The 14,490-nt window shown below is 47.3% G+C and overlaps 4 protein-coding genes across 4 annotated transcripts; 2 read left to right on the top strand and 2 right to left on the bottom strand.

The window, feature by feature from the left end:
• On the top strand, window positions 1,182–4,942 carry LOC8084147 (putative mannan endo-1,4-beta-mannosidase 5). The gene is made up of 3 exons (XM_002466301.2): window positions 1,182–1,500; window positions 1,626–1,905; window positions 3,833–4,942. The coding sequence occupies exons 1-3, from the start codon at window positions 1,271–1,273 to the stop codon at window positions 4,853–4,855; spliced, it is 1,533 nt and encodes a 510-aa protein (XP_002466346.1). The 5' UTR covers window positions 1,182–1,270; the 3' UTR covers window positions 4,856–4,942.
• Window positions 5,237–6,692, top strand: LOC8083922 (putative serpin-Z6C). Its single transcript, XM_021459406.1, has 3 exons — window positions 5,237–5,586; window positions 5,675–5,732; window positions 5,826–6,692. The coding sequence occupies exons 1-3, from the start codon at window positions 5,237–5,239 to the stop codon at window positions 6,690–6,692; spliced, it is 1,275 nt and encodes a 424-aa protein (XP_021315081.1).
• LOC8083921 (accelerated cell death 11) lies at window positions 7,716–10,756 on the bottom strand. The gene is made up of 4 exons (XM_002463737.2): window positions 10,397–10,756; window positions 8,621–8,793; window positions 8,334–8,479; window positions 7,716–8,124 (listed from the first exon to the last, which is right to left on the bottom strand). Exons 1-4 carry the CDS (start codon window positions 10,589–10,591, stop codon window positions 8,018–8,020), a joined length of 621 nt encoding a protein of 206 aa, XP_002463782.1. The 5' UTR covers window positions 10,592–10,756; the 3' UTR covers window positions 7,716–8,017.
• LOC110432040 (transcription termination factor MTEF1, chloroplastic) lies at window positions 12,612–14,262 on the bottom strand. The gene has a single exon (XM_021451998.1). The coding sequence runs from the start codon at window positions 14,032–14,034 to the stop codon at window positions 12,943–12,945; it is 1,092 nt and encodes a 363-aa protein (XP_021307673.1). The 5' UTR covers window positions 14,035–14,262; the 3' UTR covers window positions 12,612–12,942.

The raw sequence follows: 14,490 nt of genomic DNA, 5'->3' as shown, positions 1-14,490 counted from the left end.
TTTGGCTATACTCACCTCGTTGGAGGCATTATTGTGAGGCCCCTTCCCTTTAGCAGTTGTGGTTCAAAGATTTTGATTCTTGTATCGGTGATGGTAGCATTTGTTAATATCGTTTCACTCTTTAGAAGTAATCGCGGTGGAAAACCTCCTTCCTTACTAAGGCCTCCTTTGGCTCTTATGAAAGATGGAGGGAAAACAGATGAAAACCTATAGGAATTGTTACTATTCATGTTTTGGTTCACAGGAATGGAGCATAGCAATAGTGTAGGTATTTTTCCTTTGCATGTCGTTTTAGAGGAAAACTGCACGAACTTTAGCAACCACTCAAACCTCTTGGTAAGAATCCTACGTTTTTCCTATGATCCATCCAAATGATCATTCATTTCAAATTGTTGTGTTTTTCGGTCCCCTATTTTGCAATTGCATTCTTGTGCAATTCCTATGTTTTTCCGATTCGTATGTTTTTGCTTTCCTATGTTCCAAAGTGGCCTAAGCTTGTTTCCGGCGTGTGCTGCATGACTTTTGGTGGCCGGTGCTTTGAAGTTTAGGAAAAGAAGTTGAAGTACGTGTTTGGAATGGAGGAATCAAGATTTCCTTTCCTTTGGATTCCTGCCGCCAGATGCTAATTTCACAGGAAAAAAAGAATCCACTCCACTCCATGTTTTTTATGTTGGTTTTTCCCGTCTTCTTCGTTAATATAAGGTGGCTTTCATGTTATCCGTCTCCGTCCTCTGCTCGAGAGCAGAACACGGATTGTTCTGGGCCGGTTTCTATTTGGGCTAGGAGGAGGAGCCGGCTTCAAGGGAGAGTCCGGACCAATCCAAGCTTCATCAATTCTTGTAGTACACATCGTGGTCCATGGAATCAATCAAGGTCCATAATCCATGAAGCTTGCTTTGTTTTGTTGACCACTCACGCCACGCTACCAGCCTTTGAAGCCACTTCGCTCCCGCCTTGTATTGTCCGTCCTCCTGGACCTGAATTGACCTCTTCCTTTTGCTTCAACCCTTGATCTAACCAAAGTGTGTGAATGTCAGCTACTCTGGTTGCTTGCTCCTAGCTAGAATCCAGCACTATTACTAGCTTTTCTTGCTTCCAAGCCAATATCAAAACACATCATCATCATCATCATCATATGTATCGACTTCACCTTCGTTTTATATATACTGCTATATGGTTTCTGTATATATATACTCAAATTACACACAAGAAGACCTTATAGTTTAACTCGATCGTCCTTTTGCTGTGTGTGTGATGTGTATTCATATGCATGGTTAAGTTTGCAACGACCATGGAGACTGTGTTCAAGGGGAGAGCAAGAGCAAGAACAAGAGTCTCTCTGATCCATTTCTTTGTCCGACGTTGTTTTGCTGTGGCCGCAGCTGCCATTTTCCTGCTGACAGATGGGAGGCATGCTCATGTAGATCCCGCACCTTTGGAGATACTCGGCGGCGCTGATGATGTCGATACACTTGCCCATCAGAGACCAAATGTGAACGGGTATCTCATCAAACTAACTCTCTCTCTAGCTATTGCATCTGAACATGCAGTTATAGTTCGATAGGTCGCGAGTTTATGATCTTGACGAGCATGGCGCACATGTCATGTGTACATATATACCACAGTGCGAGCAGCAGCGAGGCGATCGACGATGAGCAGTGGCGGATGGTCAAGACCAGGGGAAACCAGTTCGTCGTCGGCGATCGGCCCTTCTACCTGAACGGCTTCAACGCCTACTGGCTGATGATCCTCGCCGTCGACCCGTCCACCAGGGGGAAGGTCACCGAGGTGTTCCAGCAGGCGGCGGCGGTCGGCCTCACTGTGTGCCGCACGTGGGGCTTCAACGACGGTGGCTGGAGGGCGCTTCAGAAGTCGCCATCTGTCTATGATGAGGATGTCTTCAAGGTGAGAATGAGATGATATGTGTGGTCGTTGAACATTTGTATCTCTGACATATATAATAATTCTTATTATGCTTTAGATAAATATTAGTACCCCTTCATTCCAAATTATAAGTCATTTCAAAAATTTGGAGAGTTAAAGCAACTAAGTTTGACCAAATTTATATGGTAAAATAATAGCATTTATGATACCAATTAAGTATCCTGAGGTTCTTCATTAATTATATTTTGTAATATATCCACTTGATCTCATAGATCTTTATAATTCTTTCTATAATTTTGGACAAACTTGAAATGTTTTGACTTTCCAAGATTCTTGGATGCCTTATAATTTGGAATTGAGTGAGTACTATATTTGGTCAACTTTAAAAGGTTCCACTCCTCAAGAGGTCATACGTGTAATTATTTTGAGATGGAAGGAGTGTAAAATTAGAGCTCACTACTAAACAATATTTTTTATCTTCATTTTTCTTTTAGGTCCTGTTTGGTTTCCTTGCTAAATTTAGCCAGCTAAAATTATTTTAGCTACTCTTGGATGACTAGTGGGACTAAACTATTTTAGCTCCTTTTTAATCAGTGTATTTAAAACTTTAGCTACTAAAGTGATTAAAGTTTAGCTGGCTAAAATTTAGCAAGATGAATCAAACAGGCTCTTACTAGAAATTTTGCTCAAGGAGAACCGAGAATCATGGTATTTGTTGAAGGACACCGCCAACTCAAAAATTTATCCAATAACAATACGAAAGTGTGTATATTTATCACAATAACACAATGCTTCAATTATTTTATTAGCTTCTCATATCCGCAAAGAGAGAAGGTTGGATAAATGAGGGGCGGATCTACAGGGTGGGCTGCCCGAGCTGCGGTCCCCCTTAGTCTGATTTATGCTTTTAAATCAATGATACTTAACTTTAATTTATCATTAATCTCTAGCTTTAGTTCTAAACCTTCACTATTTAGCCCCTTCCCAATTGTGGATCTGCCCCTGTTAAATTACCTTTCTATCTTTGTCTCCAAACTATGTCAGTTCAGACTTCAGAGTGGTTGTCTCTAGCCTCCATGTCCTCACACTGCGGTTGGCCTACCTCTTTGTTGGCCTCCACAGTCCTTGGCCCTAACCGTAGCTAGCCCTCTCTACTAGCGACCTCATTTCCCTCTCCATGATACTATAGACTGCCTATGCATTGTCCTACTTGCCCCTGTCCATGGCTGGCCTACACCCTCCTCCTTTCTACAAGCTCTAGTGATGACACTCAGCTTGTTAGGGGCCACTGTCAACTCGCCATGCCGTTGGCCTCCCCACCTAGCCCTGACTCGCTTTTGGCCTCCTCGCCCCTGCCTGCGGCTGGTCTGCCCCAGCGGCGACCTTGTTGTTCCATCCATTGCGTCGCAGAATATGACCACTCAAAACCAATGGAGGCTAAAGATAAGGGTAAAAAAGTCATTTCTCCCACTTCTCTCCACATATATACTAGAAATTGATAAAATAATTGGTGTAATATGTTATGACAAAGATACATACTTTCTATGGTGTCATATGTTTACGGTAGACTGTACATTAGTTTACCAAATATATACTTAAGGTCTTATCTGGCATTTTAATCAAATTTCAATGTTGTGTGATGGAGTATGATTTTTAACTTAAACTGATGAACATAAATTCAATTCTTGAGAGGTAAAGAGCGGTTGGAATGAATAGAGTTTTGCTCGAGCAACTTAGGGCTACTTGCATTGGGTTGACATGGTTGCTCGAGGATTTGTTGGTATTTAAGTCAAGTGATTATTAATGGTTACCTCTCTGTAGCTGATTATTAATTTGAAACAGAGGAAGTAGAGGCGTCCCAGCATATATAAACCTTAAAGTTATATGTGAAGCTACTTATTATTATATACTGGATTTGCTTGTTTCTTGACTGACGCACACGACGAAGGCGTTGGATTTCGTGGTGAGCGAGGCAAGGAAGTACAGGATCAGGCTTATATTGTCACTGATCAACAACTGGGACGGCTACGGCGGCAAGGCGCAGTACGTGAAATGGGCCAGGGACGACGGCGGCGGCGGCCTCATCAACATCACCTCCGACGATGCCTTCTTCTCCGACCAAACCGTCAAGGGCTACTTCAAGAACCACGTCAAGAACATGCTGACGAGGGTGAACTCGTACACGAGTGTGATGTACAAGGACGACCCGACCATCTTGGCGTGGGAGCTCATGAACGAGCCGCGCTGCACGTCGGACCCAACCGGGAACACGCTGCAGGAGTGGATCCAAGAGATGGCGTTCCATGTCAAGTCCATCGATCCGGATCACCTGCTCGAAGTCGGCGCAGAGGGCTTCTATGGCCCCTCGTCGCCGGCACGGCTTCCGGCCAACCCAAATGCCTATGCCGGCGAGGTCGGCACCGACTTCATCCGCAACCACCGCGTCCTCGGCGTCGACTTCGCCTCCGTCCATATCTACCCAGACACCTGGATGTCGGGCGCGGCGACTCTGGAGGCACAGCTCAAGTTTGTGGCTTCGTGGATGCAGGCGCACATCGCCGACGGCGAGGGCACGCTAGGCGGCATGCCGGTGGTGTTCACGGAGTTCGGGGCGTCCACCAAAGCCCGGTCGAGCGCCGCCTTCAACGCGACCACGAGAGACCAGTTCATCCAGGCGGTGTACGGTCACCTCCTGAACTCGACGCGGCGTGGCGGCGCCGGAGCGGGGGCACTGCTCTGGCAGGTGTTCCCGGAGGGGACCGACTACATGGACGATGGCTACGGCGTCGTGCTTCCCAGGGCGGCCGCCACTGCCCGGATCATGTCCGCGCACTCCAAGAAGCTAGCCGTTTTCAATTCTAGGTGCGCTTGGAGCTGCCGCTGGGGGTGCAGGAGGAGCGAGCAGCAGTCGGAGGATGATGATGACGACCTGCCGTTCGTTTCGAGGATGAACAGAGCAGAGCATATATAGAATATTACTGTTAACAAATGTGTCTGGAATCCGCACAATGTATAATCATTAATGGAAGCTCGCAACCACGCGCTCATTCACAATTAAGCCTCCAGATCTTCAGTTCTTCACAATTGACAATTGAGACATTATCCTCCAAGTCCAACTAACAGATTCGACGGCTAGACAGCTGAGAACTGCAGGCGCCGATTGTGTGAAAGATCGGCAAAGAATCCAGGCCCCGCCGACCTCCGTGTATATGGAATTTCTTGGCCAACCTCACCTGATCAAATGTGCAGAGAGGGAAGCTGGAAACTGTTTTTGGTAATATAAAGAGTCCATGATTTGATTCTAAACAGTACTCGTAGTAGGATCTAAAGAGTCCATGATTTCCCTGTATATATGCGCGCGCTTCCGTCAATCCGTCCTACAAATACAGCCTCGCCCTCGCCGTACTCGCATCGATCCGTCCCCAAGAACACAGAGAACCTCGCCATGCAGTTCCCCACCACCATCACATCACCATGGTCCATGGAGGCGGACACGCAGCGCGTTTCCGCAGCCAGCGCCGGGCTCACGTCGTTGGCGCTCCGCCTCGCGAAGCAGCTCGCCGCCAACAACAAGAGTAGCGACCGCGGCAACGGCGGCAACCTCGTCTTCTCGCCACTGTCCATCTACGCCGCGCTGGCCCTGGTGGCGGCCGGGGCACCGGGCGCCGCCCTGGACGAGCTCCTGGCTCTGCTCGGCGCTCGGCGATGGCTCCGGGTCCGGCGGGCCGCTCATCGCGTCCGCGTGCGGCGTCTGGCACGACGACGAGATGGTCTTGAAGCCGGTGTTCAGGGCGACCGCCGTCGAGTGCTTCAAGGCCGAGGTGCGCGCCGTGGATTTCCAGACAAAGGTGCGTCGTTGTTCTTTCATCTTGAAGCGTGATTGATGATCCCCGTCCGCAGCAAGCTTTGTTAACCAATCTATAGTATGCAATGCGACGCAGGCAGAGGAAGCACGGCAGGAGATCAACAGCTGGGTGTCGGAGGCCACCAAAGGGCTCATCACCGACGTGCTTTCTCCTGGCTCCGTGGACGCCGAGACCGGCCTGATGCTCGTCAACGCCATCTACTTCAAGGGCAAGTGGGTGAGGCCCTTCGACGAGCGCTGCACCGAGGTGGAGGACTTCTACCTCCTCGACGGCACCGCCGTGCAAACGCCGCTGATGCGCGGCCGCGGGAGCTACCTCGTCGCCGTGCACGGCGGGTTCAAGGTGCTCAAGCTGCCGTACCAAGCACCCCTGGCCTTCCCCCGCTTCGGCGGCGGGATGCGGATGGCGAAGGTCGCGCGCCGCGGCGGCGTCGGCGCCATGTACTCCCTGTGCGTCTTCCTGCCGGACGCGCGCGACGGCCTGTGGAGCCTCGTCGACGAGCTCGCGGCGTCCGGCCCGGCGTTCCTGCACGACCACCTGCCCTGGAGTAAGGTCTGTGTCCACAAGCTGCGGCTGCCCAGGTTCAAGATGTCCTTCCACAGCGACCTCACCGACGCCCTCCGAGAGATGGGGCTCGAGGCCACGCTTGACCCTCGCGACGGCGACACCGACCTGACCGACATGGCGGAGAGAAAAGGCTACGCCGGCGAGTCGCCAAAGATAGACAAGGTCTGCCACAAGGCGGTGATTGAGCTGAACGAGGAAGGCACGGAGGCCGTAGCTGTGACGTACGTCGGCGTTTTCGCGCCTTCATGTGCACCGCCTGGCTATCGACCAGAGACTGTCGATTTCGTCGCCGACCATCCCTTCGCGTTCTTTGTCATGGAGGAGGTGTCCGGCGCCGTAGTCTTCGCTGGCTGCGTCCTTGATCCGTCCCAGTGACAGCTGCTTAGCTGCTAACGTTTGATTACAAGTGTTTTTTTTTCAAGTTTAGTTAACTTTGATTGCAAAAAATAAATTTCAATGTCATAGAGTAAAAAGTATGACGTGTAACTTGCCATAATTGTCTAAGATTAGTTATGATAGATCAGTGCCGGGAACCAAACAGTCTCTAAGATCGGTACGTAGAGAAGATCGAGTACCACTCCTTTTGCTCTGTGGCTTGTTACTCGTTAATTACTTATGAATAAAAAGGCTGTCATATGATATTTTCTGCTGTTGCTCATTTATATCTTTTTTTTCCTGGGTGGATAGCGTCTCAGAAGTTCTCTAGTACATTACAACCAACAAACATTCTTTCATAATATAAACGGATCACAAAAACAAATACTTCACCCGGTGCAAGAGTAGAGCAGAGCAACACATGCTCAAAACTGAAACAAGCCAGGCACAGCATACGTAAAGTTACAGCGATCCAAGAACTATAAGCTAACCCAAAATATCTCAAGTAATAATATCCCCTGAACAAAAAGGACACGGGACATGCTACTAACGATGAGTGGATCATGTATTTCGTGTAATATAATGCAGGAACCTACCACTTCGAATATAATGCATGAAGTTCCACTAGAGGCAGTTTTTCTGCATCTGGAGCATTCAAGAAGTTCATCACCACTCTCTCTCTCTCTCAAAAAAAAAAAAGATGTTGGTCATCGCCTATGTGTGTCGATTTCAGAACTTGTTAGGATATGAAAGTTTTCCATATGATTCAGTTATCACTCGTGAGTTTGTAGAGTTGTGACATCATGGACGAATCAAAGTTCTCTACAATTTACATTCTCAATGATACCTCTAAATAGTTGTGCCTTCGACATTTACTGACGATTCATTCACATATAAGTTCTCTATATACAAGTTTAGTTCTAGTTGACAGCTTGAAAATTCTAGTTCAAATTGGCATGTTGCCATGAGATATTGAGACTAAGATTATCCAATTCCTGAAATGCCATCACTAAGAAAATGAAATTGCTCTGCATTGCGGCCACCTCAGGTGAGCATTCATGAAGCAGCATATCTCGGAAAAAAGGAGAAATTTTTTCAATGAGCCGACACGTATATTTTCTCATCATCTATGCATGTGTCACATGCGTACTCAAGAACCATCACCAACAACTCCATAATAGGATCGCTAAGTAGTTTTAGACCGAAACTTATAGATTTGGTTACAACTTGGAGACATGGAATCCAGAAAAAGGTTTTCCGAGCCCAGCTCACGGCACACCATCTGACTCGATTAGTACATCAAGGAAATGTATGCATAGTTTTCCTCACCAATCTATGCCCAAATTCCTTGAGGTGAAAAGGTCATCAACATAGCAGATTACTGGAGCTGATGACCTGACAAAGTTCTGCATTTGAACCTTCGCTGATTCCTCTGCAAGTGAAAAAAAATAAAGGAAATATGGTCAACATCATCATTTGTATGAATCATGCACATCAGAGAATCATAGGCATAAATGAATATTAGTTTTTCCCTCACAAACAGAGAAGTGAACAACTACGTTAATTATTCATTTCAGCATAAAAACTAGTTGCTTGATATTTTGCTAGGTGTTGAAGCTTGGATGGATTTAAGGTACTCACCATCTTCATTCAATTTCTTCAACAGCTGGGACTTTGAGGGAAGGGCGTACATTCCAGCAGCAACTGCTTTCCTTATTGCCCATCCATGGTGAGGAGCAAAAACCTGAGCATAAGCTACTGATGCCGCATCCCTTAAGGAGTTGCCCCTGCAAGACAATGTTAATTGATCAAATTAACTGAGAAGGCATTGTAAGGACATACAGAGCTTACCAGTTCACAAGACAAACTTATAAGCAACTACGAGTTGAGAGAAGTAAAGAGGTATTCAGTGTGCAGCTCGTGCTTACTCTGTGACAAGAATTTGCTCAAAGAGGACTTTAACCATATCAATCCCACGCTTTACTCTAAGCAGATTCCTTGTATGGCTCCCTGGTTTCCTGACAGTGTCAGTCTGAATGTCTAGCTCAACCATAGAAGGCAATGTCAAAATTGACTTGGACGCCTCCACCAAATCATCAACCTGTAGAAGATCCAATGACGTGATCAGAGAAGTATACCACAAACTTAGAAACATCAGAATGATAACTTGGCAACAAGGAAAGCAACTCAGCGCCATCATCAATAATAAATTATCCAAGTGTCTAGTCAAACTCAAAAGTGAAAGTACTTGTTACTAACACAAGACAGACTTCAACATTAGATAACTAACCAGGCAAAGATGAGAGCAAAGTCAGAAACCAAACAACACAGCATCCCAGCTCAGAATAAACTAGTTGCACAATAATATGCTATATGTATTGCACTGTCCAAGATGCCAAGTCTCCAGTAAAAACTGATGAGACCTTAGAAAACTAGAAAGCAAGTTCGGAGGGTCATATTCTAACACCTTGAGTGTCCATTGAAACAAATTGGAACAGAACATAGCCTTCGAATTAGATGCAAAAAATCTACATTATTTTGGAATTTCCAAGGTCAATTCTTCCTAACCTCCAAGTCTTAGACAATGCCTCAATCACCACAATTGAGTACAACTAAGCAGAAGATCACACAGTTTAACTAGCGAAAAAGGGTTGTACATACCTAGCAGAAACTGAATCTACCCATCACCATCATCAAGAGGTAAAATAGTTGCACGCTAAGTTTGCAGTGAATTATCCAAGTGCATACTCATAAAACAACATATATGATAAATGATACTGATTGGCATGTGCAGCAGATAGGATTTTAACACCTCCAGTATCCATCAAAACAAACAAGCACATAACAGCGAACACGGTCTTAGAAGTAGATTCACTGATTCTGATGCACCTAGTTGACCCCTGTGAGCCATTTCCTCCTAATATAATGGTCTTAGACAACTCTAAGTTCAATTGATCACATCATACACCACATACAAGTATTTTAGTCAAACTCAAAAGTTGAGATATTTGTTACTAACACAAAAACAGACTTTAACAACAGATAACTAACCAGGCAACAAAAAGACCAGTTGCGCACTAAGTCGAGTGTCTAGTTCATTTGAACTCGCTAGTGACAAATAACAAAGCAAGTGCAGCATATCAAATTCTAATTCTAACACCTCAAGTATCCAATGAAACAAACTGGTACAGAACACAGCCTCAGATTAGATGATCTGATTCACATGCCAAAGCCCTAGTTTATTTGAAGTCTTCGAGGTCAATTCTTCCTAACCTCAAGTTTTGGTTAATAATCACACAGTTCAGTGCACCTCGAACTAGAGAAAAATGAAGCTAATCATCATCACCATAATTAAGAGGCCTAAGTTTGCACACTAAGTTTTCAGTGAATTATCTGCCTACTCATATATATGATGACTGATACATGTGCAGCAGATAACATTCTACCACCCCAGCATCCACCAGAACAAACAAGCACAGAACAGCACACACGGTGACAGAAATAGATGGTCTGATCAGTGAGACTATTTCGTCCATACATACTGGTCTTAAATAATTCTTACTTAGAATCGATCACCGCATCCAAAGTACAAGTAAGCAGCAGACGGATCTAAAAACTGGAAGAAATCACGCCAAACAGCCGCTACTGCAGTCGTACAGAGCCGCAGACACGAGAGGGAGGGTGGGAGGACGGGGTAGGCGTGCCTTGGCGACGTAGTCCATCTCCGCGAACTTGAAGGCGATGCCGAGGCAGCCGAAGAGGACGGAGACGTTGGAGCAGGCGCGCGAAAAGGCCCCCGCGTCCATGGACGCCGGGGGCTGCTGCTTGGCGACGGCGGCGAGCTCCTCGAACGACGCCGCGATCCGACGCAGCGGCTTCTCCGCCTCGCTCGATCCCATCGCCGCTCGCGCTTGCCGACTTCGGCTGCTGGCTCTCGCTCGCCGACTTCGGCTGCTGGCAAGCTGGGGGAAGGAGACGAGAATTTTTTTCCCCTTACTTTTATTTGTGCGAGGATTTTTGTGAGAAATGTTGGGTACTGCCGGCTGATGCCTTTCGGTGTTTCTACGCTTTGTTTTTTTTGTCCTTCCCTTGAGTTTGTTCGTGCCGCGTTGGGCTTCGCTGGGCCGGCAGTTGGGCCATTCAGTCTCAGAGCTTACGGCCCAATTGGAATTTTTTTTTTTGCGAAAATAAAAAACCAGGGGTGACACAGGAGTTTACTATGGGAAAACAGTTTGTACTTTTACGTTTGTGTCAAATATCTTTGCAGAATGTTTTGCTCGATACAAGGGCATAAACCGAGATTCGTGGGATAATGATTCAACCTGCTCAGCATTACTGTAGAAGGGCTTGCGGAGCCATCACTGCCGAGCCATCACTGTTCTTCCAGAGGTTGTTCATAATTTTTACGTTCAGTGAATGGATCTTTGTAAAGAGTCAGATTCTCTGTTATGTCAATATACAGAAGGACCTGCAAAAAAAACCCCAAAGGCCCAAAACTGGTACAGATAATGACACTGCATCCGTAAAGAGTCAGATTCACTGTTATGTCAATCAGCAAAGAACCGTCATGAGAGCGGGTCCTAAGACTGGGGCGACAATTTCACATCATCATCCTCTGAAGTCTGGATACAGGCATACAACGAAGATGAGAAAAAGAGCAGAAACATAAACTGAAAACGATGAGACGAAGTGGCGAACGCATGGACAGTGGAGTCAGATTTGATAACAATGTCAATCAGCACAGGTCCGGAAGTCCGGATCCTAAGACTGGGGCGACAATAACAAAATCATCATCCTCGACACAGCCGTCGACACCGACTAATCATCATCAAAATCAAACGATGGGAAAACAAAACTAGTGATGTTTCGCTGAATGAACCACAAAACAAAGACGAAACAAGGAAAACACCGAGCCACAGGTGAAAGAACAGCGAAAACTTGGAGGAGAAAACACGAGAAGCGCTATAGAAGAACGAGGAAGAATTCGGCGGGTCGCCGTTCCGGACCGGCGAGGTGTTGTTAGACTGCGAGCGGCGGCGCACAGCGGCTGTATATTTATGTTGGACGCAGGCACGCAGCAGGGTAATTAGGGTTTCCGGTGGGCCTCGGTTGATTATGGGCCTTTTCTATAAGGAACGAACAAGAAAGCAGCAACTGACAGTTTACATCGTTCTGGGCCGACAGCATCGTTCTGGGCCGTGTTTAGGGCCTAGAGCTAAACCAACCATCGCCATTTGGAGCTCTTATCTAAATCACCCCTAAAAAAAATCCGGTGTTTTTTTCTAGTTCAAACAATAATCTCTCGGGATTGCTTAGTTCATAAAGACTTTAGTAGTTTCCCATAAGAAAAACTCGAGCGAATGCTATTTGAGCATCTCTAATAAGTTGTCAAAACCCACTCCCATTCTTGAATTTTAGCACGGCTAAAAAAGAACTCTTCAACAACTCATTATCCAGCTCTCACATTGATTATTTTTCTTCTACAAGGCATATGGCATTGATTATTTTTCTCATTATTTGTAGGCTTTGGATATGGAATCTGGACAAGCATGGTGATTGGTATGGACCAAGACCTATGTTGGGACGACCGAGCTGCAAACAAGAAAACTTCACGTGGAATCGAATTTTTATTTTTCATAAGATTGAGATATTACAAATGGTTTGAGAAAGCCAACAATTAAACTCTATACTTTTCTTATGACTTGAAAACTTATATTTATTAGAGATGCTCTCATAGCATTTGTTTGCTTGGCGACACCTTTAGTTTTCAACCATAACTGTTGACACCATTAATTCCCAACACACAACTCGTATTGCTGAAGCGTGCAGCTCAGAGCAAATATCTAATGAATAACTTTGTTGCTAATAAATCATGGCAGAAAGTATTGTTAGCTGATTTGTGTAAAAGAAAAACATTGCTGAATGACTGACATATTCGGTTGATAAATTTAAGGCTGTTGGTACATTCATACAAAATTCATACATGTATTTTTTTTGTACATAGAGGCACGACTTCCTGCACGGTGCTTATTCAATTGGAGGAAGAACAGGCATCTCTCCTGAGCTTACGAGTCGTGGCTACTAACCAAATAATATTGTTAATGCATATGTACAGGCTAATAATTACTCAAATCAAATGGCTACATTGCTACCGTCATGGCCAGGACACTCGCCATGTAGACGGCGGTTGAATACTTGCATTCTTCGGATCAGGCGCAAACAAGCATACAAAGCATGGCGCGGCCCTCGATCAGTCCGTCGTCGCTGTCTGCTCCTGCAGCAGCTCCCGCTCCTTGTCGAGCATCTCCCTGAACTCCTCGTCGGTGGCCTTGAGCATGTCCGGCAGCGGCAGCGCGACGCCGGCGTCCTCCGCGGCGCGGTGGCGGGGCGCGATCCGCTTCTCGAGGCTGAAGGCGAAGTACTGCGGGAAGGCCTTGACGTCCTCGACGCCGCCGCCCATGGCGTCCACCAGGTACTCGAACTTGGGCCTGAAGTTCCGCTCGATGCTGAAGGTGAAGAGCGCCGGGCACCGCAGCACCATGGCGACGGCGTCGTCCCGCGACATGCCCAGCCCGGCCAGGTACTCCAGCTTCGGCGCCAGGGTGCGCTCCACGCTGGAGACGAGGAGGATCGGGTCCTGCAGCGCCAGCGCGCGGCTGTCACGGAACCCCAGGCGGCGGAGGTAGATGAGCGCCGGGCGGAGCTGGTCGCGGACGCTGCAGGCCAGCACGCGCGGGCACTTGATCACCACGCGCCGGTGCGCCGACTCCGGGATGCACAGGTCCTCGGAGAGGAAGGCGAAGACGGGGCGGAGGTCGGCGCGGACGCTGGCGGTGAGCACGGACGGGCACATGCCGAAGACGCGGCCCAGGTCCTTGAACTGGAGCCCGCGGGACTGGAGGAACGACACCACCGCGTGGATGGACTCCGGCGCCGCGTCGCGGAGCGCCGGGTTCAGCTCCAGCGCGCGCCTGTAGTCCACGCCCATCAGCTCTAGGCTCAGGATCTTGTCCTTCACCTGCGACGGCAGCTCCGGCAGGTGCAGCGACAGCGTTTGGCTCGCTGTGGGCACGGCCGTCGTTACCGTCGCCGTCGTCGCACTGCGCATCGGCACAGTTGTAGTCACAGAGGCCGCCGCCGTGGAGGGGGGCTTGGAGGAGGCGACGGACTGCTGGGGCTTGACGACGGGGACGGACGTGGAGGCGTAGAAGCTGCAGAGCGGCATGCTGGGCTCCTCGTCCCTTCTTCCCCCTTTCTGGAGAAAGCTTGGACGACGGAGGAGGGAAGGAAGGGGAAAGACGACGAGGAGGATACAAGCAGCAGGAGTGAAGTGGAGTGGCATCTCATCCGCTTCTTTATCTGGTCGTTGCTGATGACCTGGCACTCTGGGTGGTGCTCATTGGCTGCTGAGATTTGACAAGAGTGATCGCCTCTCCGATAGCAAACCGCGAAAAGAAACAGGCAGCCCAGACACAAAGAAACAGAGAGAAACAAATCTGAACATGACCATAACATCAGATGAGGTACATGGATGCAATAAGAACAGTGATAAAGATAATACTCCCTCCGTCCCCGAAAGAATCGATTCCTAGGATCCGTGCCAGTCAAACTTTTTAAAGTTTGACTAACTTTATAGAAAAGAGTAACATCTATAATATAAAATACATATTATATGAAAATATATTCTACGATGAATCTAATAATACTAATATGATACTATAAATCTTAACATTTTTTTCTAGAAATTTGGTCAAAGTTTAAAAAGTTTGACTTAGGACAACTCTAGAAATTGACTCTT

Source organism: Sorghum bicolor, chromosome 1 (genome assembly GCF_000003195.3).
Source record: "Sorghum bicolor cultivar BTx623 chromosome 1, Sorghum_bicolor_NCBIv3, whole genome shotgun sequence".
Classification (NCBI taxonomy): Eukaryota; Viridiplantae; Streptophyta; class Magnoliopsida; order Poales; family Poaceae; genus Sorghum; species Sorghum bicolor.
This window is presented reverse-complemented; position numbering and strand designations above follow the sequence as displayed.

Excerpts from the sequence above, each read along its gene's own strand:
- LOC8084147 (XM_002466301.2), top strand. The coding sequence starts at position 1,271 with ATGGTTAAGTTTGCAACGACCATGGAGACTGTGTTCAAGGGGAGAGCA. Across the intron at positions 1,501-1,625 it reads CAGAGACCAAATGTGAACGG|TGCGAGCAGCAGCGAGGCGA; the intron begins GTATCTCATCAA and ends TATATACCACAG. Across the intron at positions 1,906-3,832 it reads ATGATGAGGATGTCTTCAAG|GCGTTGGATTTCGTGGTGAG; the intron begins GTGAGAATGAGA and ends CACACGACGAAG.
- LOC8083922 (XM_021459406.1), top strand. The coding sequence starts at position 5,237 with ATGCGCGCGCTTCCGTCAATCCGTCCTACAAATACAGCCTCGCCCTCG. Across the intron at positions 5,587-5,674 it reads CTGGCTCTGCTCGGCGCTCG|GGCGACCGCCGTCGAGTGCT; the intron begins GCGATGGCTCCG and ends GCCGGTGTTCAG. Across the intron at positions 5,733-5,825 it reads CCGTGGATTTCCAGACAAAG|GCAGAGGAAGCACGGCAGGA; the intron begins GTGCGTCGTTGT and ends AATGCGACGCAG.
- LOC8083921 (XM_002463737.2), bottom strand. The coding sequence starts at position 10,591 with ATGGGATCGAGCGAGGCGGAGAAGCCGCTGCGTCGGATCGCGGCGTCG. Across the intron at positions 8,794-10,396 it reads AGATGGACTACGTCGCCAAG|GTTGATGATTTGGTGGAGGC; the intron begins GCACGCCTACCC and ends GATCTTCTACAG. Across the intron at positions 8,125-8,333 it reads GAAGAAATTGAATGAAGATG|AGGAATCAGCGAAGGTTCAA; the intron begins GTGAGTACCTTA and ends TTTCACTTGCAG.
- LOC110432040 (XM_021451998.1), bottom strand. The coding sequence starts at position 14,034 with ATGCCACTCCACTTCACTCCTGCTGCTTGTATCCTCCTCGTCGTCTTT.